At 38.2% G+C, this 18,156-nt stretch overlaps 1 protein-coding gene across 1 annotated transcript in view; it reads left to right on the forward strand.

Annotated features, from left to right (window-relative positions):
- nek7 (NIMA-related kinase 7) overlaps window positions 1–18,156 on the forward strand; it is a 79,938-nt gene that overhangs the window by 52,502 nt on the left and 9,280 nt on the right. Inside the window, exon 8 of the mRNA XM_008406560.2 lies at window positions 5,229–5,323. Within this exon, the coding sequence (XP_008404782.1) occupies window positions 5,229–5,323 (95 nt within the window). The remainder of the gene's footprint in view (window positions 1–5,228; window positions 5,324–18,156) is intronic.

Below are 18,156 nucleotides of genomic sequence, written 5' to 3' on the forward strand. Positions count from 1 at the left end.
GGTGAAGGAGAGAGAGAGAGAGAGGGAGAAGGTGTGAGAAAACTAGAATAGGGAGAATGGAAGCAAGTGAAAAGAGAGAGCAAAGCGAGGAAGAAAGGGAGAGAGGCAATATGGTACAAAAAAAATGAAATGAGCGCAAGAAACAGAGGAAGGGGTGACAGAAAGTGGAAAAAATGTACAGTGTCTCAGGTAGAAGAAAGGAGTGTGACAAAGTGACAAAAAAAGAGGAGAAAAAAGAAGTTGGCAGAAATAGTAAAATGAGAGAATGGCAGGAAACACGGGAGGAAGAAAGGGTAGAAAAGCTGTGGGGTGGAGTGGTGAGAGATAGGTATTTATATCTGTGTCTGACTGCTTTTGTGGGAACCAGATTTTAGTTTTTGATCATTCCAGTGTGCCCATTTTTAAAAAAGTGAGGACGTTCTGTCTCTTCCTCTTCCTGTGAAAAACATAAGGTGGCTGTTTGCAAATGAAGCCCAGCTTTAGCGCGACGGGTGGAAGAAATGTCAGGATGAAGGTTGAAGTCATCTGCTGAAGTTGAGGGGAAAGGAGCAGAGGATTGCATTATGTCGTTAAATGACCTCACAGAGATAACCACGGCAGCGCAGTGTGTATGTATGCATGCCGTTGCGTGGGTTTGTAATGAGCCCAGCCACCCAGCCGAACAGAGGAGTTGGGTGGTGGAGCCGAGATGGAGGTCCAGGCTTACAGGCTGTCAGCTCCAAGGCTTTCAACTCAGCTGCTTCTCAGTACACACACCAACACACATGCACACTTCTTTTCCCCCTGTCTAAACCACTGCACACACTGAGAGAGTCAGAGAAGATGCCCTTTTTGTCTTCTGTACAGATATGGACTTGTGCTGATACACCCTCAGTTTAGTTTGATCACACACCAGAGGACTTATGGTAGAGTAAATCACAGTTTGTTAAATATATTCGATGAGGGTGCAGTAATTCACTGTCAAACATTATCATTGTTGATAAGAAAATAAAACAAAATAGAAGTTTAAATTTTGTGTCTTTAAATTCATAAGGGAAGGTTGAGTATCTTCTTACAAAGTGAAAGTACAAAATAAACATATTAAATACTCAGTGTACCACAGTTTTAACATAGTATAATTAATTTAGTGTCTAATGGTCCCTCGTGGGGAATTTAACTGTTTATTAAAATGTATCAGTCCTGGCAAAGTGCTAATCTTAGTCTGAGATTAGCACTTTGCCAATGCTAATTTATTACTTTTTGTAAAAGACAAGTAAGAAATCTTTTCTATCTTTTCCTAAAAGATAGAAATGTTATCTTTTAAGAATAAATGCACAACAAATTGCAAAAAGCTTGAATTGTGTACTATCTACAGCTCCCCTCTACAATGCTATCATATCACTGGAAAACTAAAACCCGTCTGATTAGAAAACAAGCATGTGTGTCCTCTTGCATTCATTTGGTGTGGAGTGCTTTAAGTTGTAGCAAACAAAATGCACTAAAAACACACCCATGTCCTCTAATAAAAAATAAATAAACCAAACTGGTAGTTGCAAGAACTGCCCTCAAGCTTTGTGATAAGTGGCAATTAGCCTTTTGCATCATTGTGAAAGAGATTTGGTCAGTTTTGCTTTTCCAGACTTATTTTAGCCACATTAGATGGTTTTCAAGCATAAACTGCCTGGTTATGGTCATACCACAGCATTTCAGTCAGATTGAAGTCCAGACTTTAACTAGGCCACTTGCTTATTTTAGGCATTCAGTTGTGGAGTTGCTGGTCTGCTAAGGATCATTCTGCTAAATTCACAATCTGATGGTCGGATTACACCAACATAAACGTTTGGTGTAATGTCCTCTTTCTGAAACGGAGCGTTATATATGGAATTTATATTATGTGTACTTTTTTTTATAACTCTAATTTACCCTGAGTTCATCTTGTATTTTAAAGTATGTGCTGCTGGAAGGTTTAGAGGCATGCAATCAAGAAAGAAGAGGTTGGTAAAGAGTTGAATTGGGGTAATGGCTCAGATAGATGTGTAGAAAGAATAAACAACAACAACAAAAAGAGCTGCAGGTGAAAACATCTCAAGATTTTTTTTCTCCATTTCAGTCTGACTGTGTGTTGCTGCGCAAACAGAGAAGTCTGAATGGAAATTAATTCATCGCCTTCGACTGCGATTCAAAATTCTGCAAAGTGAAAGCTGTAATGGAGCGCAGATAAAAGCAGGTTTATTAATGGAAACTCCGTCTGAAACATTGAAGTAGTCTTGTTGGAGCTTTAGGTTTAAAGTTTATAAGGAAATGGCATCAAATCAATGAGTGCATCTCAAATGAGACAAGTTTTTGTTCATTTCACTGTACGCTCAGCAGGGGTTCAGAAGTGCTGCGTTCTTTATACTCGATGGCATCTCACCTCCCATTCAACAACACTTAAGCCGTTATGCAGCGAAAACAGTGTTGTCATTGCTATTCACTATAATGGAAATCAATCCCTACATGACTTTCAATTTATTTGCATGAATAAATAATGTGTCCTTAATTCGGCTCACTAAAGGAGCCGGAGCCCGACGCTGCAGCCCTTTTTATGCAACTATTAGCATAAGGGAGGCTGATTCTTTTAATCAACTAATAATGGATGTTAGGGGAGCCTGTTCAGACCGCACCGGGAGGCCTCACAGAGCTCTCACACAAACATGGGTGTTAACACACACACACACACACACACACACACACACACACACACACACACACACACACACACACAGCCAGAGAGCCAATAAGGTATCTAAACTACAATGAAAACCTGATAACCAATTAAAGCGGCAATCCCTGTATTCTTCCACTATATGCTGCTGTGGATACTGATTATTTTCAGAATGACATATAACGCTTTTTTTATTCAGAGTCACTCATCTAAGATTAAAGCTGATTTTCTCCACCCAATTAGATCTTCACCAAATGTAAAAGTGCTAGCTTTTGAGGTCAGTAGACGTCGAGTCTAATGCCTCTCCCTTTAACTTTTATTAATTACAGTTTATAATTTGACCTCCGTTAGACCATTTGATGTGCTGAATGGCCTGGAGAGTTTCTGTGCGTATACACATTTCAGTCCCGTTTTCGAACGTTTTTCTGTTGATATTTTTATCCAAGCTGACTTTTCTCCTGAGTTGCTTCAACACGAGGGACGCTCACACACACCCAGCTCTCTTCAGCTGTAAACTCAACAGCTAATGCACATTTACCTAAATCCAGATAAAAGCAATGAGACAAAATGTACAGAAATGTTCTTCTGGATTCTGAGCATCTATCAATCAAAAACATGTCACTCAGTAACTCCTTGCTTTTAATAAAGACATTTATTCCTAATGCCACATTTTGGTCACTAGCTTTTATATCATGTCCTAATAAATATATGCAATAAACACCAGGTAAATTAACTATTATAAAATAATACATTCCTACTGTTTGTTTTACAGATTAATATGAGTTTATCAAGCTGACACCAGCTGGTTAATTGTTCAGCTTATTTATTTGTTTCATTACCTGCCTAGCATACACACAGCTCTGTAAATCATTGTAGATTTGAAATGGGTTGTACACCTTTGGGGTTTTTTTAAACAAAGATATCTTGTTTGAGTTGAGTTGACTGTTTATTAATCTAGGTTTGTTTTTCTATTCTGAGCAACAAGATAAGGATATGGGTCACTCTGTGCCAAACTCTGCCTTGATAAAAGTAACATGTGTAGCTAGTTAAGAAAAACTTTGTGTCAATGTAAAATTTTCCATTTTACACGGATATGAAATTTGGCCCGGAATTAAAAAGGAAAAATAAAATCTTTCCATCCATATCAAGTCTCTGTGGTTTTAGGCCCAGTTGTTCTACTTTTCAGTCTGAGGTCAGGAGCTGCACAAAATCATTCCAAGGGCTGATTTTGGAATCAGCCCTTGGAATTCCAAAGTTCCAAGATCACCACAGACCGCACTGTGGTGACCCACAGACCGCACTTTGGCCATCCCTGGTCTAAACGGTTCATCAAGAGGAAAATATGGAAGAGAAATAACTTCATGATTTGTGTTCAATGGCATAAAATCATACATAAACTGCCTTTATGGTCAGGATTGTTTTGTGTCTTCGGATACTCCACCTGCACAGCAACTGTTTTACTATAGTCCATAACAAACTTTATATAAAGTCTAAATTTTTCTAGTTTATCATCCACAGACTTAAAGTACTTGGTATATTATGGACCACTTTAGCTTTTGAGAAAAAATGTTACAGTAACACATCTCATTTGACATGAACTCAGATGCTTTTTCCACCATGTTTGTTTTGAAATTGCATCTCAAACACAGTTTAATATGATTGCCTGCAGACAGGAGTCACTGCTCACACACAGCAGAGAGGAGAGAAACTACAACTTTTGTTAAGAAGTTTAAATAAAAGATAAATGCATGAGCATGATACGTCGAGTAAAAACATTGATTTAGACATTTTGCATATAACAGTCGTCATCGGTTACGTTGACTATGTGAGTGCTACAGATTAAGTTTATATTTTAGTGAGCCACCCTTCATGCTGCCGTTTGAGTTGATGTAAAAGAAGTCTAAGTGAAGTTTCCATCTTCTAACCATATGTGATCAATAAAATACCCCCGCTGGATTTGCTTGATAGACTTTTACGTGGGAATTCACAGTAAACGGAAAGCAGATGATAAAAGCAGCCAGTCAAAGTCTGCTAAGAAAACAGCAAATTTCCAAAGCCTCCTGCAGTGCGTCATGGATGTGAAGCGGAGCTGTGCCTCCTCTTTGGGTCCAGTTGGGTGATGGTCTGATTTCCTGGAGCTTTGCCATCCGCCTTGGCAGTTGGGGATTCTTGAGTTTCAAAACCAGAACTGGAAATGGGCCAGCTTTGACTACTGTTTCAGATCATTATGGAGCCTCACTAATGGGAACTGATTTATGTGTACTTTCTGTGTGTGGGTATAATTTCTGTACATGTGCATGTATATATACATATTTGTGTGCATATGTGTGTTTGGTTTGGGTCTGTGTAATGCCACTGAGGTATGCAATGGAACAAAAGTGATAAATTGTAAAGGCAAATGTTTTTATATACTCTTTTTTTCTTGTTTGCTGCAACATATTAATACCATCTTTTTTTTTTTTTATCCCTCTGCCTATTTCTTTCTGTTTGTCTTCGTCTCCTCTTCGCTACATCCCTCCTCCCTCTCGCTGCCTTTGTGTTCCAGTGGGTACCCCTTACTACATGTCACCAGAGAGGATACATGAAAACGGCTACAACTTCAAATCTGACATCTGGTCGCTAGGATGCCTCCTCTACGAGGTAAACTGTTGGAATATGTGCACACTCTGTCACCTTACAGTCGGAGGAGGGAGTGACAGAGGAACACACACAGTCAAACATGCACATCAACAGACAGGCCATTTTAAACCCTGAATAATTGGATATCCACTATAATAAGAAAATCAGAGCTTTCTTACATTATTATGACCGACTTCAATGAATTTTATTGGGATTTTATTTGTATAAACCAACAGAAAGCAGTTCATGAATATTTTTTTGTTGAATTTGTTGTATGCTTTAAATGACTGCAAGTTTGCAGATGAAACTGTTGTAGTCAGTCTGCTGCAGGATGGAGAGAGAGATCCAGTATGGAGCTGTTCTTTACTACTTTATGAAGTAGTGTGATGAGCGTTGCCTCAAGTTTTGAATATCAGTAAATCAAATGACATGAGGAAAAAAAACTTCCTACTGTACCAATAATATTCAAAGAATCTTCTGTGGAAATTTTGGACAGTTTTAGGTACCTGGGAACATTTTTTAACAATTTTCTCAAGTTTGAACAACTCTGCAGTGATTTGCAAGAAAGGTCTGCGCAGACAGTGTTTTCTAAGATGGTAACATCTTTTTGGCATTGATAAAATGCTGATTAGTGATTAGTTATTTTGTCTATTGCTTATTTTAGCAACTTATTATTAAGATAAGAACAAAATAATTGGCAGTGCTCTCTCTCTGATATCTAGAACAGACAGATTGTGAAAAACTCTGCAAGCATCCCAGCCAGCAGAGACCGTCCTCTTTTAGAGAAATGTGTTGTCTTCCCTTCAAGTCAAAGGTGCAGGTTGCCATCTATAGGATGCACTTGGCTGAAATATTCTTTTGTCCCAAGAGCTTTTAAAGCTCCTAATTAATTTTGACTAAGCTTGGCAGATTTTTGAACATTTTGGAACATTTCACAGTTTTATTCCTTGTTATTTAGTGTGGTATTTGTGTTGACGTGTGTGGTTTATGCATCGACTGTCTTTGACTGCTGCTGTGAACCAAATTTCCCCATGTGGGACAATAAAGAGCTGAGCTGCAGTGAAGCGCTAGTTTACCACCACATGTAGCGCTTTGCTCGTAGGCCAAAAACAATGCAATTTCAATCTCATCTGGCCAGAGCAACTTCCACCTGTTGGCTGTTCCCTATATGGCTTGTGGTAAACTGCAAACAGAGCTGCTGATGGATTTCTTCCAACAATGACTTTCTTCATGCCTCTCCTCCATAAATGCCAGATTTGCTGAGTGCATGAATAAGAGTTGTCCTGCAGCTCCCCCAGAGTTACCATAATCTACTTGGCTGCTTCTCTGGTTATTGTCTCCTTACCTATTCTGTCATTTTGTTGGACGATGGATTGATGGTTTTCTGGTAGATATTCAAAGCGTGGGATATTGTTTTATAACCCAAACGTCTCATTTTTTAAAATATCTCCTCTACTTCTTCCCTGATCTGTTTGCTGTGTTCTTTGGTCTTCATGATGCTGTTTGTTCACTTTGCAACCTTCACAGAAGAGCTGGATTTATACTGAGATTAAATTACTCACAAGTCCAAGGAAAGGGGGGGATATGCTTGTTTTTCATTTGTTCTATAACCAGAAATCCCAATAAATCAATAATTGTAGATTTTGAGGGGTATGCATACTTTCATGTGACGCTGTACTTGGCAGTCATGTTTATTCCTACACTATAGTATTTTTATTTACATCTGTTATCAACAGTAACGTTAACAGATTTCTTTACTTGTGAGTGTATAAAATATTAGTTTTTGATTTTTTTCTGTGCCGTCTCAGAGGCCCTGAAGCTCTGTGTTTACGTTTTTTTAAATCATAGAACCTGCTGAACATTGAAAAGCTTTCGAATGAAGGGAACTGACATGGCCATGTGTTTTAGATAAGGCTGCACGGTGACACTGACTAGTTTGATTAGTCAGGAGCAAAACGCTGCGGGGCTTTTTTTCTGAATCGCACGGAGTCGAGACAAGCAGAGCTGAAGACCACACAGCAGAGCGAACAAAGGGGGGAAGAGAAAGAGGCAGAATAATGTTGGACGTGGACGACAACAGTCAGTCCGACCTTGCTGTTTAACAGCGTCTCTGAGCCCTCACTACTCACAGATGAGACCACATTCAGAGACATATTGTTGACTTAGGACCTGCCCACATTTTCCTCTCTTCGTCTCCCAACTCCCATGAGTTTGTGATGGTTTGAGCTGCATCTCAACGCATCGCTTACTGCACCTTCTCCACAATGCCTCAGGCATAGAGGTGGAGAATGAGCGAGGAAGAAGTTTGAGCTCAGCTTGCAGGGCATAAGTTCACAGGTGCTTCATGGTGAAAATTGTGGTGCGAAACATCAGCAGCTGAACAAAGCAGCAAGTGCAACGACTGCTCTCCTGGTTAAAAAAAAAAACAGACAGAAACGAGTGTTTTAGCCGACCCATGTTTTAAATCAGATCACACTGAAATCAAACTTAAAAAGTTTTATTTTACTCACAAACTAAAAATGTAATACTGGAAATTAGGAGTTTACGCTATTATTTTGAGTCTTTGATATGAAGGTGAGGACTTTTAGCTTGAAGGGAGAAAAGAAGTGGTGCTTGACTATTAAAAACTGATTACTGACTGCTTTTTATTATCTATAGCTCAAGATCTAAAATACAGAATTGGTCAGACTTGAACTGGAGAAATCTACACTGAACAGAGATTATCTTTTAGATTTGTGAAAACTGGCCAAGATTTTAAAAAATGAAGAAAAAAAAAAAACAGCATTTTTTTAAAATCACAAAAAACAAGAATTTTAAGTGCTATTTTTGGGCATTAGGACCACCTTACGATTAGACTTCCAACAAAATGTCAACATGTGGGCTGGTCAAACCTGGATTTAAATATGTAACATGCGTTACAGATTATTTAAAGCAAATTGTGTGAGTTGATAAATCAATTTTTTTTAACAGGAACAAAAAAATGGAAATTCTTAGTTATCTCACAAATGCATGTTTAGTAACGCCCTTTTTGCATCAAGTTCCACCTTCCTGTTCCTCTGCGTTGGTTCATTCTGTCTCCTCCTGTATTCCATACTGTGCTTTTACTATTGAATAGAATAGAAAATGTATTTATTGTCCCACAGTGGAGAGGTTCTGGTGCAACAGCAGCGAGTTAAATGCAACATGCATATTTAACTAGGGTAAAAATATAAAGAATAAGAAGCTGTACAGCAAGTACTCTCTTTTTCTTTATAGAAATAGGGTCTTGATGGGGAAATATAAAGAAATGTACTAGATCTGAATATTTGTGCTGAAAATAAGCCTCATCAGACATTTTTCAAGAAATTGAAAATACTATAACATGGAATAATAGCAGGGATGTTATTTGAAATTAGGAAAAACTTCAAATAACAGCATAGTTGTAAATGCTTATTGATTTTTTTTGAGTGATTGTTATAGAGTCTTAACAGTTTGCTAGGAGGAAGGATCTGCGATCTTAGGCTGCTTTGTGCACCAAGGATGCAGCAGTCTGACACTGAAGGGGTTTCCATTTCAATAACATCTCTGCTGGATAAATTGTCCAGTTATTTTAGCCAGATTTCTTCTGTCTCCCACCATCTGCGCTTGGTTGAGGGGGCATCCATGGACACAGCTGGCCTTCATCACTAGCATGTCTAACAGCTTCCTCTCAGCTGTGGAGAAGCTGCTGCTCCAACATAATATGCCGTACAAGGTGGCTGATGTCACCACAGGGTAGAAAAAAGCCTTCAGGGGCGCCTCTGCACTCCAAAAGATCCCCGTCTCCTCAGCAGATAGTTTGCTCTGACCCTTCCTGTAATTAGCATCAGGGTTGTGATGAGCATCTTCATTTTAACGTACGCTCAGTGGTCCAAAATTATGATGTAGCAAAACCGAAACCCAGTCAATCGATTTCAGGGTTATACCAGTGCTGCATCTCTCTACAGCCAGGTTGAGATTATCGGTCGTCTTTCCAAAATCTTTTCCATGTAAAGGAGTTGTGAGAACGCGTTGAGTCTTTGAACTTTAAAGCCTACCTGTAACTTTCAGTCAGGTTTAGTTTTAGACTGACATTGGTAAAAAAAAAAATTATAAAAAGTTGTAGGTTTCAAATGAAAACTTCTTATGTAATGCTTTGAGTCGGGATTTTTGTCCTGAAACAATATTTAGCTGCTCTGAGATCATAGTGCTGCAATGAATAAAGGAAAAGCTTGGTTTCCCTTTATTGTATATTTTTGAACTCTCACAATGTATATCTTAAGCATAATTTCATAGCAAAATCAAATTCTGTTTAATTTTTTCTTTGATTATGCAATGGTAAACATAATATAAGTAGTTTATTTTCAGTTTGGAGGTTTTCCTTTCAGAATCTGGAGTAAACCACGAGAAATGAGACCAAGAGATGAGACGAAAAAAGAAAGAAGTGATCTGGAGAGCAGAATTGAAAAACTACTCCAGACTTGTTGCTCCCAGAGGAGGTTCAAAGACAAAAATGGAGATGTAGGGTGAAAAAGTAAAAAGTAAATCTCTAAAGAAAAATAGAAAAGGTTAAGGGCATTAAGGTAGAAAAAGTCATGAGAGTGAAACGAAACGAGACAGAGGAGTAGAAAAGTAGAAAGAAAGAATAACAAATGGCGAGAGTTGAGTTATGGATTGCTGTAGCAAAGAGAATGATGGGGCGGTTTCATTCAGAGAGAAATTATTACAGGTACAAGAGCAGACACAGAACTCCCCCCATCAGGTCAAGGTGAGTCATGCACGAAGCCTGTGGAGATAAAGATTTTACAATCGTATTGTTACCAGAGCAGTACTCACCACACCATGCATATTCTCTTTGAAGAACAGGCTCGTGCTCCGCTCTTTTCTTAGGAAGACGGCTCCATAGTACGTAGTATCTCTTTCTCAGAACTTGAGCCTTCATTCCTCTCTGCTCTACTCTAACTTCTGCAAAGTTCCCTTCCACATGCCTTCTTTTCCTCACTTAACCTCCAGGCAATTCACATAGAAATCCACTTCTGATTCCTTTGTTCCTCATTGATTTCACTACGAAAGCACAGTTGGGAATGAAGATTGCGCTGTTTTTTTTTTTCGGTGCGTTTTCTCATCTATGAATGAGTGCAGGGATTTTCGTTCCTTGTGTGTGAAGCGGCTCCGTTTGAGGGAGCCTGCATTTTTCATTCCTGCGCCCGGGGGTTGAGTTGAGGTCCGAAGGGTCTGCCCGTCAATACCTCACCATTGTATCTGCGTCCATCTTCATCTTCCATTCTGTTTGATCCCTTTCTCTTCATGTCCAACCTTATTACATCCCCTGACCCGGCACTCTGCCCTTCACCCAAACCTACTATGGCGTGCTAAACAGGGGTGCTTGTTGGGATGTCTCCCATGGAGCGCCAGGAAGTAAATCAGAAGGTTGGTCACATGGCACCGAGCAAAGCTGGAGACACCTGGTCCTCGTCAATACCCTGTGCAATTCGATCAGTAAGTCTTGAACGCTGAATGTGTTTTCTGTAAAGAGAGATGCATTTTACACTCCTGTTCATACAGATGCATTACGGTTTATAGCTAAATAATATCTTGAATAGATTTACGGGAATGTGTCTCCTTCCTGTATGAAACCAAAGCATCCATACCTCTGACTGTGCCCATGTCTCATACCTCCTGCACACCGCCTTTCCCTCCCGCCTTGTTTTTGGTGTTGGTTTTACGAGACCCCAAAATACTGGGTTCTCAGCATCTGGCGTTCGCATGTGATGAGCTGCCTCTGCGGTTTCCCTTTGTTTAGCTCTTATAACGTTTTTTTCTGTTCTCTAAAACATGTCAGTAGTCTGCTACATACAAGGTTTGAGGCCCTGTTTTTTCACAGTCTTAACATATTTTTTCTTTAGTCTGGAGATTCTAATGTAATCTAATGTATGGTTAATCTTATAATTATTCAAACCCCTGCTAGATTCAGATTTAAAATGATCAACTAACAAAATAAGTTTAATTTTTATAGGATATGAGACTATGGGTGGGCCTTTATCATTTTGTTAATCACGTATTGTGATAAATGTCTTATGATAGCAGTTGGTATTTATAGCTGTCACAATAAATTCTAATTAATGATGTTTAATAAACTACCCTTATTGTCATAAACACCAATAAACTTGAAAATAAAGTTACCGCGTTCAGACTTCTAAATCTCCTAAAGAAGCAAATTACAAATGGGAATGTTTGTGTTAGTGGGACTATAATAGTTGCGGCACACAGACTCATATAATTACCTAAAGCAGATGTTATAAATAGTTCCCATCATTACGTTTATCTTTATTACTACAATACCGCAAAATATTGTAATAAATCTTCAGGTCCGTATCGCTCACCTCTATATGAGACGGGCATCTCTCGAGAAAGTGGAAAATTATTTTTGCTGTTTCTTTTTGGGTTTTTTACGTTAGAAACTGGCTTGTCRAAAATTATTCCCTTCACATTGGAAAAAATTATCTTTAGCTTTTTGCACATCTTCACTTACGTCTTAAAGGTGGAAAATTCTCCTTTCCATCACCCTAATCTTTAGGTCCACCACATATTCTACAAAGTCCACTTCACATYCAACAGCGGTWCTGTTGCCTTAAAGGAAAAGAGTAGTCACATGACCCTGATCAGCCAATCAGAAGAGGACTTCTGGGAAATCAGCAAATAAAAATATAGGTTTTACTTTTTTTTCTACCAAATTAAACTAGAGAGACAAAAAGGAAGAGGAATTGACCTTGACAATAAAACTATTCCCAAGCGAAAATGTGTCATATTCAGGGTTACAATAAGTATTAATTTAATTGAATAAAAGAGAGTTCCCTTTCAGACTTTAATCACTACTAAAGTTAACCCAAACTTGATGGTTTGAAATTGGTTCCAGGATTTTTAAATGTTCCTTCAGGGTCTAAAAAGCATTCATATGTTGAAGATTCAGAATGCCATCAGTGTGGGATAAAGTCGTAGTTTTATGTTGTCTAAGACGTCCATCAATGATGTTTTCAAAGTGCTTGAAGAATGCAAGTCTTAAGGGTGAAAGGTTAGAGCTGGTGTGTTCCTAAAGGAACTGTAGTTTTGCTTTTAACATTTGCTACTTTCGTCTCAATAGAATTTTTTTTTCTTTTCTCAAAAGATGTTTAACTATGTTTAATTTTCAGAATTCAAATATTTCCTCTCAGTACAGCTGCAGTGGGTTTGGCTCTGGTGAACATATTCTTAAAAAGATTTTCTTCAAAGATTCAGTCCACTTTAACATTTCTATGCTTTCAACTCACTCATCCCTTTCTTCCTCCCTTTCTTTCCCTTTTTAGTGTGTTAAAGTAGGGCACTGATGGCTCCGCTGGGTGTAGGTATATGCCTAATGACTGTCCCAACATTGTAACTTGTTACTTTGATTAATATATCATCATAAAGACTCATGAAGGACCAGCACCATCTAAGAAGTCACGGGTTTCACTTGTATAGTATTTCACTTTTTATGTGTCTAAAAACATTCTGTACACCGATATATGTTTGTCATGAAAGCATGTTAACATTTAGGTGTTTATTTTGCCATTACGGTAATGTGAGTGTTCATAAATGAGTGAAAAGTTGTGAGAAGCCCTTTAGTCCCAGGATGTGAAGACTCCGGGGATGATGGGGGCTGGGGAAGAGGAGGAAGATGGCTGCCTCTCGTAGCTCTTCCTAATTGGTGTACAGGGAGAGAAGCTGGAGTCTGAAACTCGGATCAATGTAATTAAAATGGAAAGCCCCCATCCAGACATTTAAAACGCAGCCATGCCAGTTTTACATGCATGGACTGCAGAGAGCACAACATGGCCAGTTAGCAGAAAAAGACAGATAGTCTTCTTGGTTCTCTTTGATTGTGTTTTTATGATGAGCTTTATTAGAGTATTTTTAGGAGATAAATCAAATGTTCAAACCTCAGTTTAGAGATGTGCTTTTTAAGGTATTAATAAYAAAAGGTTAAGCACTCTGTGCTGAAACTTGTGCCCTCTGGGTTTCAGCAAGGTTTATGGTCATGTATCTCTTAAAATAAAGAGAGGAATGGGAATATTTTTCCAACATATTTTCTATACAGTATGGACAAATAACAGCCATAGATTGGTTCAAGGATGGTGTATTATTTTCAACAGTTGCTTTCATCAAGTGGCTGCCCGTCAGTGATCGTACTTMACTCATTTCAATGAGTGAAGTACGATTTATACATCCAGAACGTTGTTTCTACCACGAGTTGAGAGCCGCATCTCTCAAAATACAATGAAAGTAAATTTTGGAAATAAAAATTATTTTATAAATTTTTATTGAAAATCAATAAAAAAAAAAACCTTATTGGCATTCCAACAAACTATTTTACATTTGCTGGCCAGCTTTTTGCCTCTTCAAAGATTTGAGATTGGAAGGTCTCGTTGTCATCACCCTAATCTTTAGCTTCCTCATCAGATTATCTGTCTGATTCCAGTTTGKATTCTGGTCGGGCAGCTTCAAAGTGTTCATACTGTTTCTGATCAGAAGAAGTACGCTGGCAAATTTAAATCCAAATCTGAATAATTTTATGCCTAACTGTATATTTCCTRTTGGATTTAATAAATCAATAACCTATGTAACCAATGTTTTTTTTTTTCTTTAATACACAGTGTTTGTACCTGTAAAGGTTGAATAAAAATTAAATGTGTTGAAATCCTGTTGGTAATTGTTAGAAGAAAAAGTAATTTAGCATAAACAGGTTAGCTGTCAAAGAAAACTGGAAGTTGGCATCAGTYAGTAAAAGCCTCATTGGTGCAATTCTAGTTTTTGTTGTGCTCTTGAAAATAAATAGTGATAGAAAATGTTGTATATATTGTTTTTTGTTTTTTTTTTTCCGTCTGACACCTTCCAACTGAGTAGAAATTGTTTAATAGAAAATAATTTTTTGTCATTATTTATTTACAGTCCATTGAAGACGACAGACACCATRTCAGTGGGGTCTAAACTCCAGCCTACACATTTGAAATTCTGCTCTTTATGAGCTTTGGACTTATGCTACCCTGAGTTGTATGGAGAGATTTAGCATTTTATGTTTCCAGAAATAAAGGAGCGATTGTTCTTTCTTTTTATTGACAATAATTGGCACACATTTAGGTGCAGAATGAAATCATCTGGGTGCAATAATTTATTCTTKCTTTTGGTACCTGACCAACTTAGTAGAGTTTCTTTTGTTAAATTGGATACAAATTATTGCATTAGTAACATTAGGTAGATAGAGCCCATAATAATAACTTTATATATTAATTCAAAGGGATCTTGGAGGATTAAGATTATTGTTCATTGGTTTTGTCTTGAGTAATGGTTATGGATTATTGTGACGGCTGAGGGAAACTAGTAATGTGCTATGTCAGGGGGAGTTCTCTGAAATACAGCTGTGTGTGTGTGGTTTTTAAGATGCGTGTGTGTGTTCTGCCACCAGCAGCTCACTCCCCTTAGACAGACAGCAGGCATGCGTGTGCAGTGTGTCTTTCCCGAATATTAATGAACCGTGTACACACACATGCACAGGGGTGAGCACACGCAGGCTCACACTCGCACACCAGGGCCTCAGAGGTCAGAGAGTGAGTCAATCATCTAAACCGTTGCGACGACACAGTCTGAAAAAGGAGCAAGTGTGTATTTTCCTGTTTTTGTGTGGGTATGTATCTTTATGCCCGTGTGTGTGTGCGTGAGTGTGTGTGTGTGTACGTACTCACTCCGAGAGCAGGGGGCCGGCAGCTGTCAGGGGCTAGGAGCAGCAGGCACTAATGAAGCAGATGAATAGTGCAAAAACTCGCAAATACAAACAGGACAGTTGACATTTTTCATCTGTCAAAAGCAGAAGATGCATGAAAATACGAGGGGGTCTTGTTTAACCCTTTGCCTCCTGGTGTTTGCAGTTGCCTACTTTCCCCCCCCTTCCTCCATGTTTCTGTCTCAGTCTTTTTTTTCTCCATGCTTTCCGAGAAATTTGGGCATAAAGGCTCTTGGTTAATTTAAAAAATACACACAGGGTGTATTTTTTTGCAAAGCAATTAGGAGTGTTTTCCACATGGACCGCTCTAAAACAACTGAAATTGACTTTTATAACAAAATGTCTTTTGTTGAAGGAAGCCAACTCAGTGAGGGATCATTTAGATCTCTTCTTTGATCTTAGACATTTTAGTTGTTGGAAAGAGATGCAGTAGTAAACTGGTCATGAAAAATACCTTAGCTTTCTAGTCCTGCATCACATGTGACATATTTATATCCTGCTGCAGCTGGAAGTTCTTATTAATGAGATAATATGTTCATTTAAATATGACATAACCACAACACTCAGGATGTAACCTTTCACCCACATTTCACTCTTTGACTAGACTGATGTAAATTTAACATTCATTCTACAGACAATGTTGGTCTCCAACAGTATGACTAGAGAACAGGGCTATATGGTATATCGTGAAAGTATCGTCATCACATCATCAGTGAGTGCAACATTCATATCACAAAGAACTGTTTGGAGTCCAATAGTCGTTTACTAATATATTTCAGCCATTATAAACTTGCTTTTTTCATGCTAATTTAATATTTAGACAGTTGGACAAAATCTCATGGCAGAAGATTCTTACAACTAGACTCCAATAACGACGTTGTCCAAAACACCAAAGATCACAGAATGTAGGAAGTACAGATGAAAGGGCTTAGAGGCCACAACTGCCCACAAAAACTTGAGAATATCCTGTATGTATTTATACATAAAACGATCATTACGTTCTAAAAAAGTTATCTACTCTGCAGAGAAAGGGTTCGGTGAATGCGCATATGAAACTGGGGGGTTTGGTACCTCAAAAAAGGTTAAGAACCACTGGTCTAAGGAAACCCAGCAGATTGACTTGCTGCTACCATAAACTGAAACCATAGAATCAGTTTGGAAACTGTAAGACATCGACTTTAGTTGAGTTTTTAAATCCTTACCTAACTTTCTGCTTCCTGCTGTGCCAGCCTCAGTAGGCTTTACATCATTTTCCTCATCCTGTTGTATATCTTTCTAAGGTCGCAGTTCAGATATGTGTGTTTGAGTAATTGTGTCCAGATGAGAGAGGGCCCACTGAGACTCTGTGGCTGTCTTCTTCACTTCCTGCTGGAAGCTTCAAGTCAAAACTCTGTCAATCTGCTCAGAGGAACCCATGTTGTTTTTGGTTTCTGTGGCTTCAGTGTTGACATGTCAGCCACTGAAAACTGAAGTATCAAAGCTCCATTCAAGTTGGAGACAGAGGACTGTTTGAGCAGCGGCAATACATTACTTTAAAAAATTTACTAAAAAAGTGTTTTTATTTGAGTATTTCTTTTCTCTCCAAACAACAACCTTAACTATTGAAGGAGTCCTAATGCAGATCGGTGAACCAGGTCTTCAGTATAATGGCAAAAATGTATTCCTGTAGAAAGTACTCCTTGTACAGTACAGTTTTTGACACATCTGTCAATGATAAATGAAACCTGCATTTAAGTTGGAGATATGATGTGTTCGTTGTGCTCTTTCTTTTCTTTTTAATAGAAACTACACCATCCCAATGTCTTTGTTTAGCTGTGTTTTTCTTTTGACAGACTAAATAGTCATATACTTTTTACATGATGTTTTTGTTTTGAAATAGCAATCTAAATTATTACAGATACTTGTAATACATATATTATTTTATTAATGCACCATTTGTTTAAGTTTTCTTCAGTTTTTCAAATAAAAGTACTCCTGACTCAGTTCTTCTGGGGTTTAGTTATGACTTTGTCATGGACACATCCATTAACGAATCCACCACAACCAAGTACACATTAGTTCTCCGTTTTTCTTTTATACGAAAGTACTCCTGTGGTTAGCTGTCGGTTTCCTTGACCAAGCTCTTTGGCAGAGACACTGCCGCCATTAGCTGTGTCACTAGTTTTATTTTTTATGGAAAGTTGACCTGGACAAGTCCTTCTGTGGTTGTCCTTGGTCTCTTCCTGTCCTTTCAGCTCTCTGGTCTCAGCAGATGTCCAGTCATACCGAGGTTGGTTATGCTGGAGGTTTCTTCTTGTTAAAAATGGAAAGTATATATTGCATCAGACTGAAAGAAAATTAAATGATTATAGGAATTGATTTAGTTTGAATAAATTTAATTGATTTTTGACTTTGGATTGAATGCTATTTAACTTTTTTATTATGTATACTTGCGTTTAAAGTACATTTTTTTGTGGTCGTGCGCTATAAAAGTAAACTGAATTGAAAAGTTACAGATCTGTGTTGTGATTGTGGTTGGAAGTCTTTACATTTTTTACCCAGAATCAATATTTTTTATTTTGTCATCTATCCTGCAGCCACTTTTCTTCATTGGTCCAACTCACACAAATATTTTCTCTCCGTGGTGCCAAGTATTTTATAATATGGCACCTTCACACCGAGCTGATGTATTCTGTATGGAAGTACTCCTTTTTGATTCACATGTGAAAATTTCCTCTTTGTCAGCTTTCACACTCCAAATTAGCAGCCTGTCAAACACATACTTTTGTCTCCAAAACAATACACGGACAGCTGAAAAATAGTTGAGAAAATATTGTGTTAAAATCCCTCTGCCCGCTGATGAACCTGTGAAGTTTCTTCTGAAAATCTTTTCCTTTTTATAGCTCCTCTTTGCAGGTTTGGCTCTTCACAATGAGCTCATCCAAAGGTCAGAAGCAACCATCAAGATTGCTTTGAGGGAAATTTTAAACTAAATTTGGATCTTGAGAATTGGGAGAAGAAATAAGGCTTTAGATAGAAGCGGAAACAAAAGACAAGTAGAAAACTAGATAGAATAACCTAATGC

Source organism: Poecilia reticulata, linkage group LG4 (genome assembly GCF_000633615.1).
Source record: "Poecilia reticulata strain Guanapo linkage group LG4, Guppy_female_1.0+MT, whole genome shotgun sequence".
In the NCBI taxonomy this organism is placed as follows: Eukaryota; Metazoa; Chordata; class Actinopteri; order Cyprinodontiformes; family Poeciliidae; genus Poecilia; species Poecilia reticulata.